At 40.7% G+C, this 16,761-nt stretch overlaps 1 protein-coding gene across 3 annotated transcripts in view; it reads left to right on the top strand.

The window, feature by feature from the left end:
- LOC132890578 (fibronectin type-III domain-containing protein 3a-like) overlaps window positions 1-16,761 on the top strand; it is a 181,543-nt gene that overhangs the window by 148,555 nt on the left and 16,227 nt on the right. For all 3 annotated transcript variants that reach the window (XM_060927577.1, XM_060927580.1, XM_060927579.1), the window contains 5 exons: window positions 341-516; window positions 3,491-3,604; window positions 3,682-3,831; window positions 9,262-9,548; window positions 9,641-9,844. In XM_060927577.1, the coding sequence (XP_060783560.1) occupies window positions 341-516; window positions 3,491-3,604; window positions 3,682-3,831; window positions 9,262-9,548; window positions 9,641-9,844 (931 nt within the window). The remainder of the gene's footprint in view (window positions 1-340; window positions 517-3,490; window positions 3,605-3,681; window positions 3,832-9,261; window positions 9,549-9,640; window positions 9,845-16,761) is intronic.

Consider the following 16,761-nt stretch of genomic DNA (forward strand, 5'->3'; position numbering starts at 1 on the left):
TTGGGATACAATTTTATTCTTTACCTTAATTAATTTGTGAAGTAATTGTTAAGTCAAATGTGTTTGGGTATCATTGCTAAAGTTCCTCTGGAACAGGATGTATATATCTGTGTGTTTTTATGCTTCTATCTGTTACCCATGTTTTATTAGCAAATAAAACAGTTTAAATAGTTTAATCTACATTTTTGGTTTTATTAACTTAGTATTTATGCAGGTTTTTACCTTCTGTTGATTGATTTATTTATTTAATTTACTTTTTTTTTAACTCACTGTTCATTTTAGATATATTCCTTTCATTTAATTTTATGCATTTAAATAGACTCCTCTTTATTTGTTCCAGATCCTCCAGTGTGTGACGGAGGCGCAGCAGTGTCTCAGTACTGTGTGGAAATGGCTCAGTCAGTGGGAGACCCTCAGCAGCAGGTGTTCCATGGCTCAGATCCCTACTGCACTGTGGGCCAACTTCTACCTGGCACATCTTACCTGTTCTGGGTGAAAGCCTACAATGCAGCAGGGGTAGGTTCATTACTAGAGAGTTGCGTGATATGGGTATAGCAATATTACTGCAGTACTACATGGTTACCTGTGAGTAAAATTGTGAAAAATAAATCCCTGTGTGAATCTGCGATTAGGAAGTAGGAATTGTAAAAATACTGTCTTTATTCATCATGTCGAGGATGGTCAGATCTGATTGTAAAATGGTCATATGCAAATTATTCCTCTGACAGTTCCCTTATTCAGCAATATCATATTTGGAATATCAAACTTTCTTTAAGTGTTAATATCAGTATCATTAATGATTATATCAAGAATGTCAGAGAAACTAACAACAATTAAAATAGAAAATAACATTGATAATTATGATTACTGTAATTGTGCACATGAGAATCTAATAGTCTACTAAAATGTAGTTGTATATTTACTAGGGGGGGAAAACCTCAGAATTTCCGAGACTGAAGTTTTATATTTGCCAAAAAAAAGAAGGAAAAAAAAACGGGGGGGGTATATTCTGAGGGGAAAAAAACCATCAGAATTTGAGATTAAAGTAGTATATTTACAAAAAAAAAAAACTCTGCTATTTTCTGAGATTATAAAGTCATAAATTTGCGGGGGGGGGATCAGTCATTCCAAGATTAAAAACTCACAAATTTATGAGGAGAAAAAAACTCCTCAGAAATTCAGAGATTAAAAGGTCACAAATTTACAAGAAAAAAACTTGGAAAAATAGGGTTTTGTTTTTTGTGTCAGGGAACCAGATCACTTCACTGTGCAAGGTTGGATCAAAGTCATCACACCACAGACACCACGGCTGAGCTGAGAGTTATAGGAAATACAGTCTTTCCACTGTGATCACATAATATAAAAGAATAAAATACTAAGAGATTTTCAACTGCATTTCCCAGAATGCATTGTATCTGGGACGCATGATAGTTTTTGGTTTGTTTATTTTTTTTCCTCATAAATTTGTGATTTCTTAATCTTGGAATTTCTGAGGTTTTTTTCTCAGAATTTCTGAGTTTTTTTTTTTCTCAAATTTATGGCTTTATAATCTCAGAGAATATTTGAGTATTTTCTCGTTAAAAAAAGCGCAACTTTAATCTCGGAAATTCTGAGGATTTTTTCCCTTCAGAATATTACCCACCATTTGGATATTTATTTTCTTTATTTGCTCATTTAGTCCTTCAGTTGATTAATAGTCACATTTGGGTACAGCAGACCCCATGAGATGCTGCACTGAGCTGAGGAGCCTCCAGGTAAATCACACGCTTGGGCTATGCAAGGACGCACTCTCAGACAACTGACCTATATGAGTTATTACTTGAATAAACATCCAGAAATAGAGTTCAAAGAACTACCAGAAAATGGAAAACAGCAAACCTACATGACACAATGTATTTCCACTTCTTCACGTCTCCTGAAACTGTGCTGGGTCTTGAACACCTGAGCTTCTGATCAGTAACCTAGATCCTCAGTCTACTGAGCCACCACTGCCAGTAACTGAAGAATGAATGTAGCCTGTTAAATACTTTGCATTTCATGAGTCAGTCACAACATTTGCATAAATTAGGTTGTGTTTCATATAAGTAATATGTATATCAAGGAAACTGAGGTGTAATATGCTTATGACATTTAAATATGGGACTAGTGAGAGGGAGCTGAGGCTGGTTCAACTGCACTAATTCCTACTTGTTTTGATTTGTTCATTTGTACATTATTCTCTGCTCTTGAATCCCATCTCATTTTTATGCAATTAAAGGTAGACTGCCTCTCAGATTTTTCAAGTGTAAGTCATAAAAAGAATTTTCCCTGACACCCAATTATTTTCGTTTAGTGGACCGAAAGCTGCTGAATTCAAATCACAGACTTCCAATTTTATTAGTTTTTTTAATAGAACAATTAATGAATTTAGGGCTACATGGCCCGAAATTCTCCGCTATTTTTACCTGCTTCACCATGACTCAATTCAAGATACTACATCATGTATCACGTGGTGGGCTTTCCCCATTCGTGTAAAGCATTGTCTCATCTCATCTCATTATCTCTAGCCGCTTTATCCTTCTACAGGGTCGCAGGCAAGCTGGAGCCTATCCCAGCTGACTACGGGCGAAAGGCGGGGTACACCCTGGACAAGTCGCCAGGTCATCACAGGGCTGACACATAGACACAGACAACCATTCACACTCACATTCACACCTACGGTCAATTTAGAGTCACCAGTTAACCTAACCTGCATGTCTTTGGACTGTGGGGGAAACCGGAGCACCCGGAGGAAACCCACGCGGACACGGGGAGAACATGCAAACTCCACACAGAAAGGTCCTCGCCGGCCACGGGGCTCGAACCCAGGACCTTCTTGCTGTGAGGCGACAGCGCTAACCACTACACCACCGTGCCGCCTTGTAAAGCATTGTGGGATACAAATTCAAAACGGGAGAGAAAAATGCAGGACGTGAGTGTGCGAATGAAACATGAAAGACCGACTACAGTAACGGAAAGTGAGAAGAAAAGACATTATGTTGCAAAAGAAAGGAAACGCAAGCTAATAAATATCGGCGGTCAGCAAGCATCTCAGTGTGATCAGCAGGTCGTTTCATGACAGAATGATGTAACTTTGTCAGTGCACAGTCAAAGTAAACGTGCACATGGACTTTGTCTGCTTGACTGCGTGAAGTGGGCGATTTCATGCACATTATTTGCTAGGGAATCCCCTCAAACTTCCCAGCCACAAAATGGCCTGATATTTTGTGAGATATTACAGAAATAAACATCTATCACAATGAGCAAATTTCAGAGAGAAGTAAATGTCACCGATTTTATGAAATCAAAAGGCAGTCACGCTTTAAACAAATTCAAATGAAATAAATTAATTAAATAAATATCCAGTTGGTATTAAATAGGGCATGGATCAGGGTCAAAGATGCAGGTTTGATTTTTCTTTTTTTTTCGATTATTTCATATCAGTTATTGCTGTGATTTATTTTCCCCACAGTGGGGTCCCCTGTCAGACATGTGCCAGGCTTCCACAACACCAGGAGCCCCAGAGCAGTGCAGTGTCCCAAATCTTACACTCAGCACTTGCAATAGTGTACTGGCCACCTGGGAGGTGAGTAGCCTTACTGCTTCAGTTTTTTCTTTTGACTGGTAGAAGTCTGATTTTTTTTTTAATCATTCTTACTACAGAGCCCAGCCTGTAATGGGTCAGAGGTGTACGAGTTTCAGATGGAGTGGGGTCTGGAGGAAAGTACTCTGGAGTTACTGTACTCTGGTTCTTCATCTCAGTATGAAGTGAGAGACTTGGAGCCAGCCACACATTACTACTGCAGAGTTCAGGTAGGAACTACACTAATTATTGCAGCAAAAAGAAAAAAACAATAATGCCTTTAATTTGTATGTTCTTCTGGACAAAACGACCCATTTAAATATTTTGCGAAAGTGGAACAACACTAAAAATTACCATTTCAACATAGAACATAATGTCCTTGGGTATTTTTTTATCCCCCGCTGGCCGCAAAGCCTGAAGGGGAATTATGTCGTGGCGATGTCTGTCTGTCCGTCCCGGGAAAGGTGCTAAACTTCTGAAATCAACTCCTCTCACAATTTTTTGAGGAATTTCACAAAACTTGGCAGGATTCTTTGTTATATGTCAGTAGTACGCATATTGTAATTTTGTTCAATTCGGTCATATTTTACCAGAGTTACAGCCCTTGATTAATAAAATTCTACTTTGACAATTTCATGAGAGTGTGTTTTCCTTCTGAAATCAACTCCTCTCACAATTTTTGGAGGAATTTCACCAAACGTGGCAAAAGGCATTGTTACATGTTGGTACTACGCATATTATTATTTTGTTCAATTCGGTCGTATTTTACCAGAGTTACAGTCCTTGATTAACAGCCTTGTACTTTCACAATTTCATGAAGGTGTGCTCGCCTTCTGACATCAACTCCTCTCACAATTTTTGGACGAGTTTCTTGAAGCTTGGCAAAAGGCCTTGTTATATGACGGTAATATGCATATTGCGATTTAATTTCATTTGTGAAAATTTTACCAGAGTTTTGACCCTTGATTAAATAACTTGTACTTTGACAATTTCATGAGGGTGTACGTTCTTCTGAAATCAACTCCTCTCACAATTTCTGGAGGAATTTCACCAAACTTGGCAAAAGGCCTTGTTATATGACAGTTATACACATACTGAAATTTTGTTTAATTTGGGCAAACTGTACCAGAATTATGCCCTTGATTATTAACAAACTTGTACTTTGGCAATTTCATCAGGTGGTGCTTGCTGTGTGAAATCAACTTCCGTCACAATTTTTATTATCCCCCGCTGGCCGAAAGGCCCAAAGGGGGATTATGTCGTGGCGATGTCCATCCGTCCGTCCCGGGAAGGATACTCACCTTCTGAAATCAACTCCTCTCACAATTTTTGGAGGAATTTCACACAACTTGACAGGATTTTTTGTTATATGTCGGTAATACACATATTACAATTTAGTTAAATTCAGTCGCATTTTACCAGAGTTATGGCAGAGTTGCCAGCAGGGGATATTGTGCTCTCAGAGCACTCTTGTTAATAGTGATATATTAGGTATATAATAATATATCATGTGATGATAAATCACTATACAAATTTATGACAAATTGAACTGATAGAATGAAAAATGAATCACAATCATTATCAGGTTGCGTAATCTCTGGGTTTTTCTTAGGTGTAACTATGTTGTTTAGAAAGCAGAGGGTGCAATAATGTACAATAGCGGAAATTCACATTTCTTCACTCATCGTGCTAATGCTGTGAAAACAAACACGTAGATCTGAAATGGGAAAGTGGTTTGCAATATCGCCTTACAGCGAGAAGGTTCTGGGTTTGAGCCCAGTGGCTGACGGGGGCCTTTCTGTGTGGAATTTGCATGTTCTGTGTGGGTTTCCTCCGGGTGCTCCGGTTTCCCCCAAAGACATGCAGGTTAGGCTAATTGGTGGCTCTGAATTGACTGTAGGTGTGAATGGTTGTTTGTCTCCATGTGTCAGCCCTGTGATGACCTGGTGACTTGTCCAGAGTGTACCCCGCCTCTCACCCATTGTCAGCTGGGATAGGCTCCAGCTTGCCTGCGACCCTGCACAGGATAAGTGGTTACAGATAATGGATGAATGTTGTGTGACTGACTGTACAAATAGATTTAACAAAAAAAAACGGAGATCTGTTTTTACAGACCGCTGAAAGATAAATAAAAAAGAAGAAAAATGGAGGTAGTAAAAATGTTCATAAAAGTTTGTTAGTAAATGCCTTATTTGTTATTAACATTTTCATTTTGAATAAAAGGAATATTTTAGTTAATAGGCTGTTATATTTTATTCCAACCTTTATAAATGTGAGTAAATAACTACTGTTGGTTATTAAGAAAATGAAACAAAATAAATATTTAAGCTGATAAAGAATAGGAAAATACATTTGTTTGGTTTTTTGGGGGGTTTTTTAGTAATAAGATTTTCTTTATTTAACTTTTTATAAAAAAAAAAAATCATGGGAAAATCGAATCATGAGCCCAGTATCATGGCTCAAATCGAATCATGCCAATTATATTTACTTTTTTCAATTACAGAGTATGCTAATATTTATACAGTGTTTGCATTTATATTACATATTTACGATATAAATTTGTACTGTAATAGTCATTTGGACCTGAAGCTAACCAGGTCAAGTAAGTGTTGAAAAATGAATGTCAAAAGAAATATTAAACAGAAATATTACTATGGGCCCCCTCACTTTACCACGTTTAAGGTGCACTCATACCTGTGCCTGAGTTGTAGTAGTTATTTAGTGAGCTTTGTTCAGTGATCAGCCTTGGTCTTGAAGAAACAGAAAATGTATGTGTTTATAAGCACAAGATTACTGTTACATTTTACCAGTAAAAATAAAAATTTTTTAAATTGTGTTGAACTGAATAGCTAGCAATAGGTAGGTCTGTTGCAAAGAACACTAATGGCCCTTTTCCACTACCCTTTTTCAGCTCACTTCAGCCCGACACGGCTCGCGTTTCGACTACCAAAAAACAGCACGACTCAGCTCGCTTCAGCCCTGCTTAGCCCCTAAAACTCGCACCGTTTTGGAGTGGGGCTGAAGCGAGCCAAAGCGAGCCGAGTGAGGCTGGGGGCGTGAGCAGACACTCCCCTGTGCACTGATTGGTGAGGAGGAGTGTCCTCACATGCCCACACACGCCCCGTGAGCACGCTGGGATCTGTAAACATCGCAAACCCGGAAGGAGAAGAATTACGAGAATTTCTGAAGCCTTATGCGCCTCGCCTCATCTATACGCTCTTGCCAGCATCTGTTCGCGTTGTCGGTGACAACAAGCCACAGAACCAAGACCAGCAACACTAACGACTCCATGTCCTCCATGTTTATTGTTTACTATTCTGGTCGTGAGACTACCGCTTAAAAGCTCACTGATGTCACTGTTTGCGCTGCTTAACGACATCACCTGACGTCCACCCACTTTCGCTAACTCCACCCAATGTGTCCACCCACTTCCAGCCAGCACGGTTCAGCGCGGTTGTAGTCGAAATGCAACTCCAACAGCCCCGCTCAGCTCGACTCAGCCCAACTCAGCACGGCACGGCTCAGCCGCGTTTGTAGTGGAAAAGCGGCATAAGTACGCTTTCACACATACAGTCATGAAAAAATAAGTACATCCCATGGAAATTGTAGATTTTTCTCAACATATTTAAACAAGCAAACATTTCACTCTGATTGTATTAGTTTGCTTGCCTGGTCTAAATCAGAACGAAACTGATACTTTTGCTTTATTTGCTGTTTGGTTGGATTAAGTTTCACACGGCACATAATTAAAAGTAGACGGCCTTTCGATTTCATAAAATCTGTGAAATTTAGTTCCCTCTGAAATTTGGCCATTGTGATATGTTTATTTTTGTAATATCTTAAAAAAAAACAGGCCATTCTGTGGCTGGGAAGTTATTTAATTTGAGGGGATTCCCTAGCAACTGATGTGCATGAGATCGCTCGCTTCGCGCAGTCAAGCAGACAGAGGAAGTCCATGTGCGCATGCACACGCTTACCTTAATCGTCGTTATCTTCTTCATCTTTTGGGTTTTACAGCAGCTGGCATCCACAGTGTTGCATTACTGCCATCTACAGGTTTACCTTGACCATGCACTGACAGTTACATCATTCTGTCGCTAAACGAACAGCTGATCATATCGAGGTGCTCACTGATCACCAATATTTATTAGTTTGGTCCTGCGTTTCCTTCGCAACATAACGACTATAAGATATCAAAGACAAAGCGAGAACAAGAAACAGGCACAGGAAACAGGAAATCAGAAACAGGTAACAAGGCTCGGTAATGCATACTAACGTAGCGTAATACTTCGAAGTGATACTGCATCTGAACAGTCCTTAAATAGGTGCACATCTAGCTCCTTAATTAAGTTCAGGCACGCGACATTAACGGCGCGCGTGCTAGAGTCCACTCGAAGCATGTGCAGTCCGGAATGCGCCAGAGAGCTCTTCGGGTGCATGCACCATAGTGCGCAGGACTGACAGATCAGAAACAAGAGAAGAAAACAAATCTTTGCCAAGCGAATGTAGAAATCACTCAAGCACAGAGAACATGGAGCTGACACGAAATAAATGATTAGGTCTATAAATAACTAGCTTAAAACATTTTGTGTATTACATACACAGTTTATTTTCTCTTTCTTTTTTGTTCTAATATCCAGGACACATCACATTTCTACAGTGGTATAGCTGTCCTTTAGCTCAGTTTTACCCCTTTTCCACCAAATCAGTTCCAGGGCTGGTTCAGGGCCGGTGCTGGTTCACAACTCGTTCAACTTGCGAACCAGCTGAGAACCAGTTTGCTTTTCCATAGCTCGGGGTGCTAAGGGGAGCCATGTCATTACGTCACTGTATACGTCAGTTACGTTGCTGTGTTTGCATCAACCTTGGCGCGAACATCGAAGCAACAACAACACGGAGAAGAAGAAGAAGCAGCAACAACAACAACAATAATGGATGACTGCTGCTTTAACTGCATCCATGATATCTCGTCGCTTATTTAAAAATGGCGCCCTCTCGCGGTCTTGCTATTGTTGTTGGTCTTAACAACTCCCCCCCCCCCCCCCCCCCGCTGACATAAGCAGTTCTTTCCTCTAGCCCAGCAAAGAGCTGGTGCTACCCTGGAACCGGTTTTTCTGGCCCAGAGCCAGTTCTTTGTCAGTGGAAACAGAAAACCTGGTTCCAAACTAAGCACTGCCCCCGAACCAGCCCTGGAACTGATTTGGTGGAAAAGGGGTATTTGTGCCTCATGGCTTGGTTAAGCATGCCGTATCTACAGAAAAATGCTGCTTGCAACCCAAAATACACCAAAAGTTTGGTCTACTTCTTTCATTTGGGTCAATTCAGGATCAAATTGCTTTCTCACTGCAGTCGAACAGTTTGCTTGGAATCACACCAAGACACTCTGGCTTGAACAGTCTCAGACCAGTTGTTTTGGTCCACAGTGAGGCGTTCTTTGCCAAAATAAAATGTTTCAGGTTTTGATTCAATGGACTAAAAGCTACATTGAGTGACTCTATCCATAAATATTTCTCAGATTGTTAATTAGAGATTTGATGAGGTCAGAACAGGTATAAATATTTATAGCAATACATAGCTAGGAACAGAAAAAAAGTGTTAGAATGAAAGACTTGAACGTAATAAGCTAATTTCCTGTTATGTTTCTCTTATCCAACACACAGGCAGTCAATGCTGTTGGGGCAGGCCTCTTCAGTGATGTTGCCACAATAAAGACCCCAGCGTCAGTCCCAGCAACCGTGGAGCATGTGGAGGAAATTGGGACAGACTTCCAGGGTACTGGTATAGCTCACAGTACCTCGACCAGTTTAGCTCTAAGGTGGACAGAACCCAAGTGTCATGGAGCAGAGATTTCTGGATACAACATAGACTTTGGAGAGGAGCACCCTCTGTCTGTAGGGAACACTAACTACCACATACTGGAAAATCTTCATTCGGACACTACGTATAGGTATAACTGATTTGAAAATATAAATGTATAAACTATATAGTTGATGATAATATTTTCCTCGATCAATTCCAAATGATTTTGCTGTGTTCCAGGATACGAGTGCAAGCAGTGAATAGCATGGGTGCTGGTCCCTTTAGCACAGTCCTAAAGCTCAGGACACAACCTTTGCCTCCTGAACCCCCAGTGCTGGAGTGTGTGGTGGCTGGACCTCAGAGTCTGAAGCTGAAATGGGGAGACAGGCTTCAGAACAGTCATGGCACACACTACTGTTTGCACATGCAAGCTGCCACGGACAGGTGCTGGCCTAGTTACAGACTCTAATCTGAGTAGAATGCATGAGAAATCATTAATACAGTGGTCAAATGTTAGCTTCTCTGGTAGCTTGCAGCTTCATAGTCAGTAAAATGTAGCATGCAGCACCATTTGTTTTATTGACCAGCAGACTATACCAGTGTATTTTAGGTTATACAGTGCCTTGCAAAAGTATTTATACCCCTTGAACTTTTTCACATTTTTCCACCTCACAACCATGAACTTAAAAGTTTTTATTGAGATTTTATGTGATAGACCAACACAGAGTAGCACATAATTGTGAAATGAAAATGATAAATGGTCTTCAAAATTTTAAACAAATAAAAATCTGAAAAATGTGATGTGCATTAGTATTCAGCCCCCCTGCGTCAATACTTTGTAGAGCCACCTTTTGCTGCAATTACAGCTGCAAGTCTTTTGTGGTATGTCTCTACCAGCTTTGCACATCTAGACACTAAAATTTTTGCCCATTCTTCTTTGCAAAATAGCTCGAGCTCAGCCAGATTGGATGGAGAGCGTCTGTGAACAGCAATTTTCAAGTCTTGCCACAGATGCTCAATGGGATTTAGGTCTGGACTTTGACTGGGCCATTCTAACACATGAATATTCTTTGATCTAAACCATTCCATTGTAGCTCTGGCTGTATGTTTAGGGTCATTGTCTTGATGGAAGGTGAATTTCCTTCCCAGTCTCAAGTCTTTTGCAGCCTCCAACAGGTTTTCTTCCAGGATTGCCCTGTATTTAGCTACATCCATCTTCCCATCAACTCTGACCAGCTTCCCTGTCCCTGCTGAAGAAAAGCATCCCCATACTGTAGCATGATGCTGCCACCACCATGTTTCACAGTGGGGATGGTGTGTGCAGGGTGATGAGCAGTGTTAGTTTTCTGCCACACATAGCGCTTTGCATTTAGGCCAAAAAGTTCAACCATGGTCTCATCTGACCAAAGCACCTTCTTCCACATGTTTGCTGTGTCCCCTACATGGCTTCTTATGCCTGTCTTTCAACAATGGCTTTCTTCTTGCCACTCTTCCAAAAAGGCCAGATTTGTGGAGTGTACAACTTATAGTTGTCCTGTGCACAAATTCTCCCACCTGAGCTGTGGATTTCTGCAGCTCCTCCAGAATGATCATGGAGCTCTTGGCTGCTTCTCTCACCAGTGCTCTCCCTGCTCACTCTGTCAGTTTAGGTGGACGGCCATGTCTTGGTAGGTTTGCAGTTGTGCCATACTTTTTCCATTTTTGAATGATGGATTGAACAGTGCTTCTTGAGATGTTCAGAGCTTGGGATATTTTTTTATAACCCAACCCTGCTTTAAACTTCTCCAGAACTTTATCCCTGACCTGTCTGGTGAGTTCTTTGGTCTTCATGATGCTGTTGTTAGGGTTTTGCTGGGAATCGAACCCAGGTTGCTGGTGTAGTGATCCAGCAAACCCCCACTAGGCCACCAGGGGAATGACTCAAGTGCAGAGGCGTGAGGCGAAAGTAGAGTATATAAAAAAACAGTTTATTTACACTATATACAATCCAGGGCAAAAAAAACAAAAAGTATAATCCAACGCTGAGAAGACAAAGGGAAAAATAAAATATCCAATAGTACAAAGTCCAAAAAAAAAGAAAAGGCAAAAATGCAAAACGCTCAGAAGATCCAAAAGTACAAGGGAGAAAGCAAAAAATATCAAAAACACAAGGGCACAGGCAAGGTACATGGGACAGAGGAAACTAGCACTAGACAGCATAGCATAAAGACTCCGTGACTAGGGACTGAACTGAGGGAGTATATATACACAAAATAAATTGAACACAGGTGACGATAATGAGGACTAGGCGGGGCACAAGACACATGAAAACAAAAGGCACATGGTAGTCAAAACAAACACAGAACACAGAAGCAGTGGCGGCCTCTAGAGGCCAAAACGAACATAACAAGAAAAACATAACAGCGGCCTCTAGAGGCCAAGACAGTCCAAGACAGTCCCCAGTCCTAACAGCTGTTTGTTCTTCAGTGTTCTCTAACGCTACATTCACACTGCAAGGCTTAATGCTCAATTCCGATTTTTTTGTGAAATCCGATTTTTTTGTGAGGTCGTTCACATTAACAAATATATGCGACTTGTATGTGATCCTCAGTATGAACGAAAAGCGACCTAAAAGTGTTCCGCATGCGCATTGCAGGATACGACGACGTCACACGCAGTGAGCATGGCCAGTGTTTACGGAAGTAAAACCACCCGGTTGCAGTATGACTCATCCAATCTAGCTTGAATAGCTGCATCCCCCCAAATGGAAATCAGCTCCCTAACCTCTGCGTCCTTCCATTGAGAAGATTCAGAACCTTCACAGCCCGAAGCGTCCCTCGCATTGATGTCATGCGCAGGGGCGCAGATACGTTTTTTTGAACTGGGAGGGACAAAAAACTGGGGGGGACAAAGCTGCCAGCAAACCAACCCCAACCCCGATATGCCTGTCAAACTTGTTGTTAGTAACCATAGCAACCAAGCTCGAGCTCGCAACCTGTGCAGTCTGCGCAGCTCAACCAACCGAATATCAGTCTTTGTTTTGTTTTATGTGAGTTGTTGCAACTATGTATACACTGCCGTGCACCTCAATAAACCGAATGGTAATTAGTCTTTTGATTTTTCCGTGAGGTTTGCCTTATGCAAAGAAAGACAGCATAGACGTTTTTTCCTCCCTATAAGTGGGGGGGACCGAACGAGGTGAATTTAAATCTGGGTGGGACGAGTCCCACCCTCTATCTGCGCCCGTGATTATGCGCCATGTTGTTGTAACTTTTTTGAGAGACCCGCCGCCTACTTCAGCGCAGAATAGTGACGTTTGTGGCTTGTTGATGACGTGTAAGTCGGATGAATGCGACCTGGCGGTTCAGACTGAAGTCGCATATGAAAAGAGCGGATAGGAATCGGAATTAGGACCACATATCCAAACGGCCTGGGTCGGATTTGAAAAAATCGGATCTGTGTTGTTCATATTGTCAATAAAAGATCGGATACAGGTCACATATGGGCGAAAAGATCGGATTTGAGTCACTTCAGCCTGCAGTGTGAACGTAGCCTTGAGGCCTTCACAGAACAAGTGTATTTATGCTGAGAGTAAATTACACACAGTAGGACTCTATTAACTAATTAGATGACTTCTGAAGGCAATTGATTGCACTGGATTGTATTTAGAGGTATCAGTGAACGGGGCTGAATATTAATGCACACCACATTTTTCAGATTTTTATTTGTTTAAAATTTTGAAGACCATTTATCATTTCCGTTTCACTTCACAATTATGTGCTACTCTGTGTTGGTCTATCACATAAAATCTCAATAAAAAACTTTTAAGTTTGTGGTTGTAAGGTGGAAAAATGTGAAAAAGTTCAAGGGGTATGAATACTTTTGCAAGGCACTGTAGATGCTATGATGTGCTACAGAGCAACCTACATGACTGGGTGATCACCTTGATTGGACCATCAAGGCTACCTTGTTTGAGGGGGTTCATTACCATCTTTGAAATGACATTTTATGGCATTACAATATTACCAAAATTTTCATGGTAAACCTAGATTTTAAAATATCACTGTCTCAGATGGCCTCACCAATCCACTCAGCCAAGGTAAAAAAGGAATTTAATCAAGAAAAGCTTTTTATAGAAGTATCTCCACACATCCTTATATATATATATATATATATATATATATATATATATATATATATATACATACACACAGTGGTGCTTGAAAGTTTGTGAACCCTTTAGAATTTTCTATATTTCTGCATAAATATGACCTAAAACATCATCAGATTTTCGCACAAGTCCTAAAAGTAGATAAAGAGAACCCAGTTAAACAAATGAGACAAAAATATTATACTTGGTCATTTATTTATTGAGGAAAATGATCCAATATTACATATCTGTGAGTGGCAAAAGTATGTGAACCTCTAGGATTAGCAGTTAATTTGAAGGTGAAATTAGAGTCAACTGTTTTCAATTAATGGGATGACAATCAGGTGCGAGTGGGCACCCTGTTTTATTTAAAGAACAGGGATCTATCAAAGTCTGACCTTCACAACACATGTTTGTGGAAGTGTATCATGGCATGAACAAAGGAGATTTCTGAGGACCTCAGAAAAAGCGTTGTTGATGCTCATCAGGCTGGAAAAGGCTATAAAATCATCTCTAAAGAGTTTGGACTCCACCAATCCATAGTCAGACAGATTGTGTACAAATGAAGGAAATTCAAGACCATTGTTACCCTCCCCAGGAGTGGTCGACCAACAAAGATCACTCCAAGAGCAAGGTATGTAATAGTCGGCGAGGTCACAAAGGACCCTAGGGTAACTTCTAAGCAACTGAAGGCCTCTCTTTCATTGGCTAATGTTAATGTTCATGAGTCCACCATCAGGAGAACACTGAACAACAATGGCGTGCGTGTCAGGGTTATAAGGAGAAAGCCACTGCTCTCCAAAAAGAACATTGCTGCTCGTCTGCAGTTTGCTAAAGATCATGTGGACAAGCCAGAAGGCAATTGGAAAAATGTTTTGAGGACGGATGAGACCAAAATAGAACTTTTTGGTTTAAATGAGAAGCGTTACGTTTGGAGAAAGGAAAACACTGCATTCCAGCATAAGAACCTTATCCCATCTGTGAAACATGGTGGTGGTAGTATCATGGTTTGGGCCTGTTTTGCTGCATCTGGGCTAGGACAGCTTGCCGTCATTGATGGAACAATGAATTCTGAAATATACCAGCAAATTCTAAAGGAAAATATCAGGACATCTGTCCATGAACTGAATCTCAAGAGAAGGTGGGTCATGCAGCGAGACAACGACCCTAGGCACACAAGTCATTCTACCAAAGAATGGTTAAAGAATAAAGTTAATGTTTTGGAATGGCCAAGTCAAAGTCCTGACCTTAATCCAATGGAAATGTTGTGGAAGGACCTGAAGCGAGCAGTTCATGTGAGGAAACCCACCAATATCCCAGAGTTGAAGCTGTTCTGTATGGAGGAATGGGCTAAAATTCCTCCAAGCCAGTGTGCAGGACTGATCAACAGTTACTGGAAACGTTTAGTTGCAGTTATTGCTGCACAAGGGGGTCACACCAGATACTGAAAGCAAAGGTTCACATACTTTTGCCACTCACAGATATGTAATATTGGATCATTTTCCTCAATCAATAAATGACCAACTATAATATTTTTGTCACGTTTGTTTAACTGGGTTCTCTTTATCTACTTTTAGGACTTGTGTGAAAATCTGATGATGTTTTAGGTCATATTAATACAGAAATATAGAAAATTCTAAAGGGTTCACAAACTTTCAAGCACCACTGTGTATATATATATATATATACAGTTGAACTCAAAATTATTAGCCCCCCTTGTGGAATTGAACATAATTCTTGATTTCTCCATGAAAATGACCATTGACAACAAATGTTTTTATTCTTGAAATAAATGCACTATGAAGACATTGTCCAACAAGTTTCATTACGATATCTTATTATCACACTGAGTTTCAACCAAAAACAGCAAAAGTGAGATGTTCAAAATTATTAGCCCCCTGACCATTAGTAGTCAATTGTGTACCCTTTTTGACCCACAACTGACAACAACCTCTTGGAATAGTTTTTCACTAGGTTGGCACAGGTCTCCTGAGGAATTTTGGCCCATTCCTCCATTGCAAACTGTTCCAACTGGCCCAAATTGGATGGTTTTCGTGCATGGACGTTCTTTTTCAGCACTTGCCACAGGTTTTCTATTGGATTGAGATCTGGGTTCTGTGCAGGCCACTGTATGACGTTGGTCTTGGTATCCTTGAAGTATTGCTGGACTATTTTAGATGTATGCTTTGGGTCGTTATCTTGCTGGAAGACCCAACGATGACCTAAGCGCAAAGTGAGAGCAGACTTCTGCATGTTTTCCTTCAGTATTTTTAGGTAATCTTCCTTTTTCATGGTGCCATGCACCCGAACCAGACTGCCTGTACCGGAGGCTGCAAAACAGCCCCACAGCATGATGCTGCCACCACCATGTTTAACTGTGGGAACTGTGTTCACAGGGTTGAAGGCCTCTCCCTTTCTTCGCCATACATAGGCAATGTCCATATGCCCAAACAGCTCCAATTTCATCTCATCTGACCAAAGCACAGACTTCCAAAACTCATCTTTCTTCTTCAAGTACTCACGGGCAAACTTTAGTCGGGCTTTGATGTGACGATGTTTTAGTAAGGGGGTTCTTCTGGGACGATAGCCCCGAAGCCCATTCCGATGAAGAGCCCTCACAACAGTGTGCCTTGACACACAAACTCCAGAAGAGGCCAGGTCAGCAACAATTTCCTTTGCAGATGTACGGGGCTCTTTACGGACATCTCTGACAATTTTTCTTTCCAGAGTTCTTGAGATCTTACACTTGCGTCCACGACCAGGTTTGTTCTTGACCGAATTTGTCTCCTTGTACTTGGCAATGATGCACCGAACTGCAGTTCTGGAGACTGTAAACCTCTTCGAAATGGCAGTGTAGCCTTGGCCCTTGTCATGAGCCTCCACAATCTTTTGTCGGAGTTCAAGACTTATTTCTTTAGTCTTCGGCATTGTGACAAATAGTAATCCTCCTCATTCATTCAAATGCCCTGTTCCTTGGAGTCCTTTTAAACTGTTGAATGGAGCCAATTGACTACAGGTGTTGCTAGGAAGCCAATTGATTGCACAGGTGTTGTTTAAAAGCTGATTGGTTAATTAACTGTGTTTTAAAAGCAAGAATCTACATGGGGGCTAATATTTTTGACCAACTCATTTTTACCATATTTCATATAAAGACAGCCTAAAACTAATTTCATATTCCAAAATGCACCACAAACATCTGAATAGTACTGGTGATTGTTTGTGTATATCAATT

This window comes from Neoarius graeffei, chromosome 8, assembly GCF_027579695.1.
Source record: "Neoarius graeffei isolate fNeoGra1 chromosome 8, fNeoGra1.pri, whole genome shotgun sequence".
NCBI lineage: Eukaryota > Metazoa > Chordata > Actinopteri > Siluriformes > Ariidae > Neoarius > Neoarius graeffei.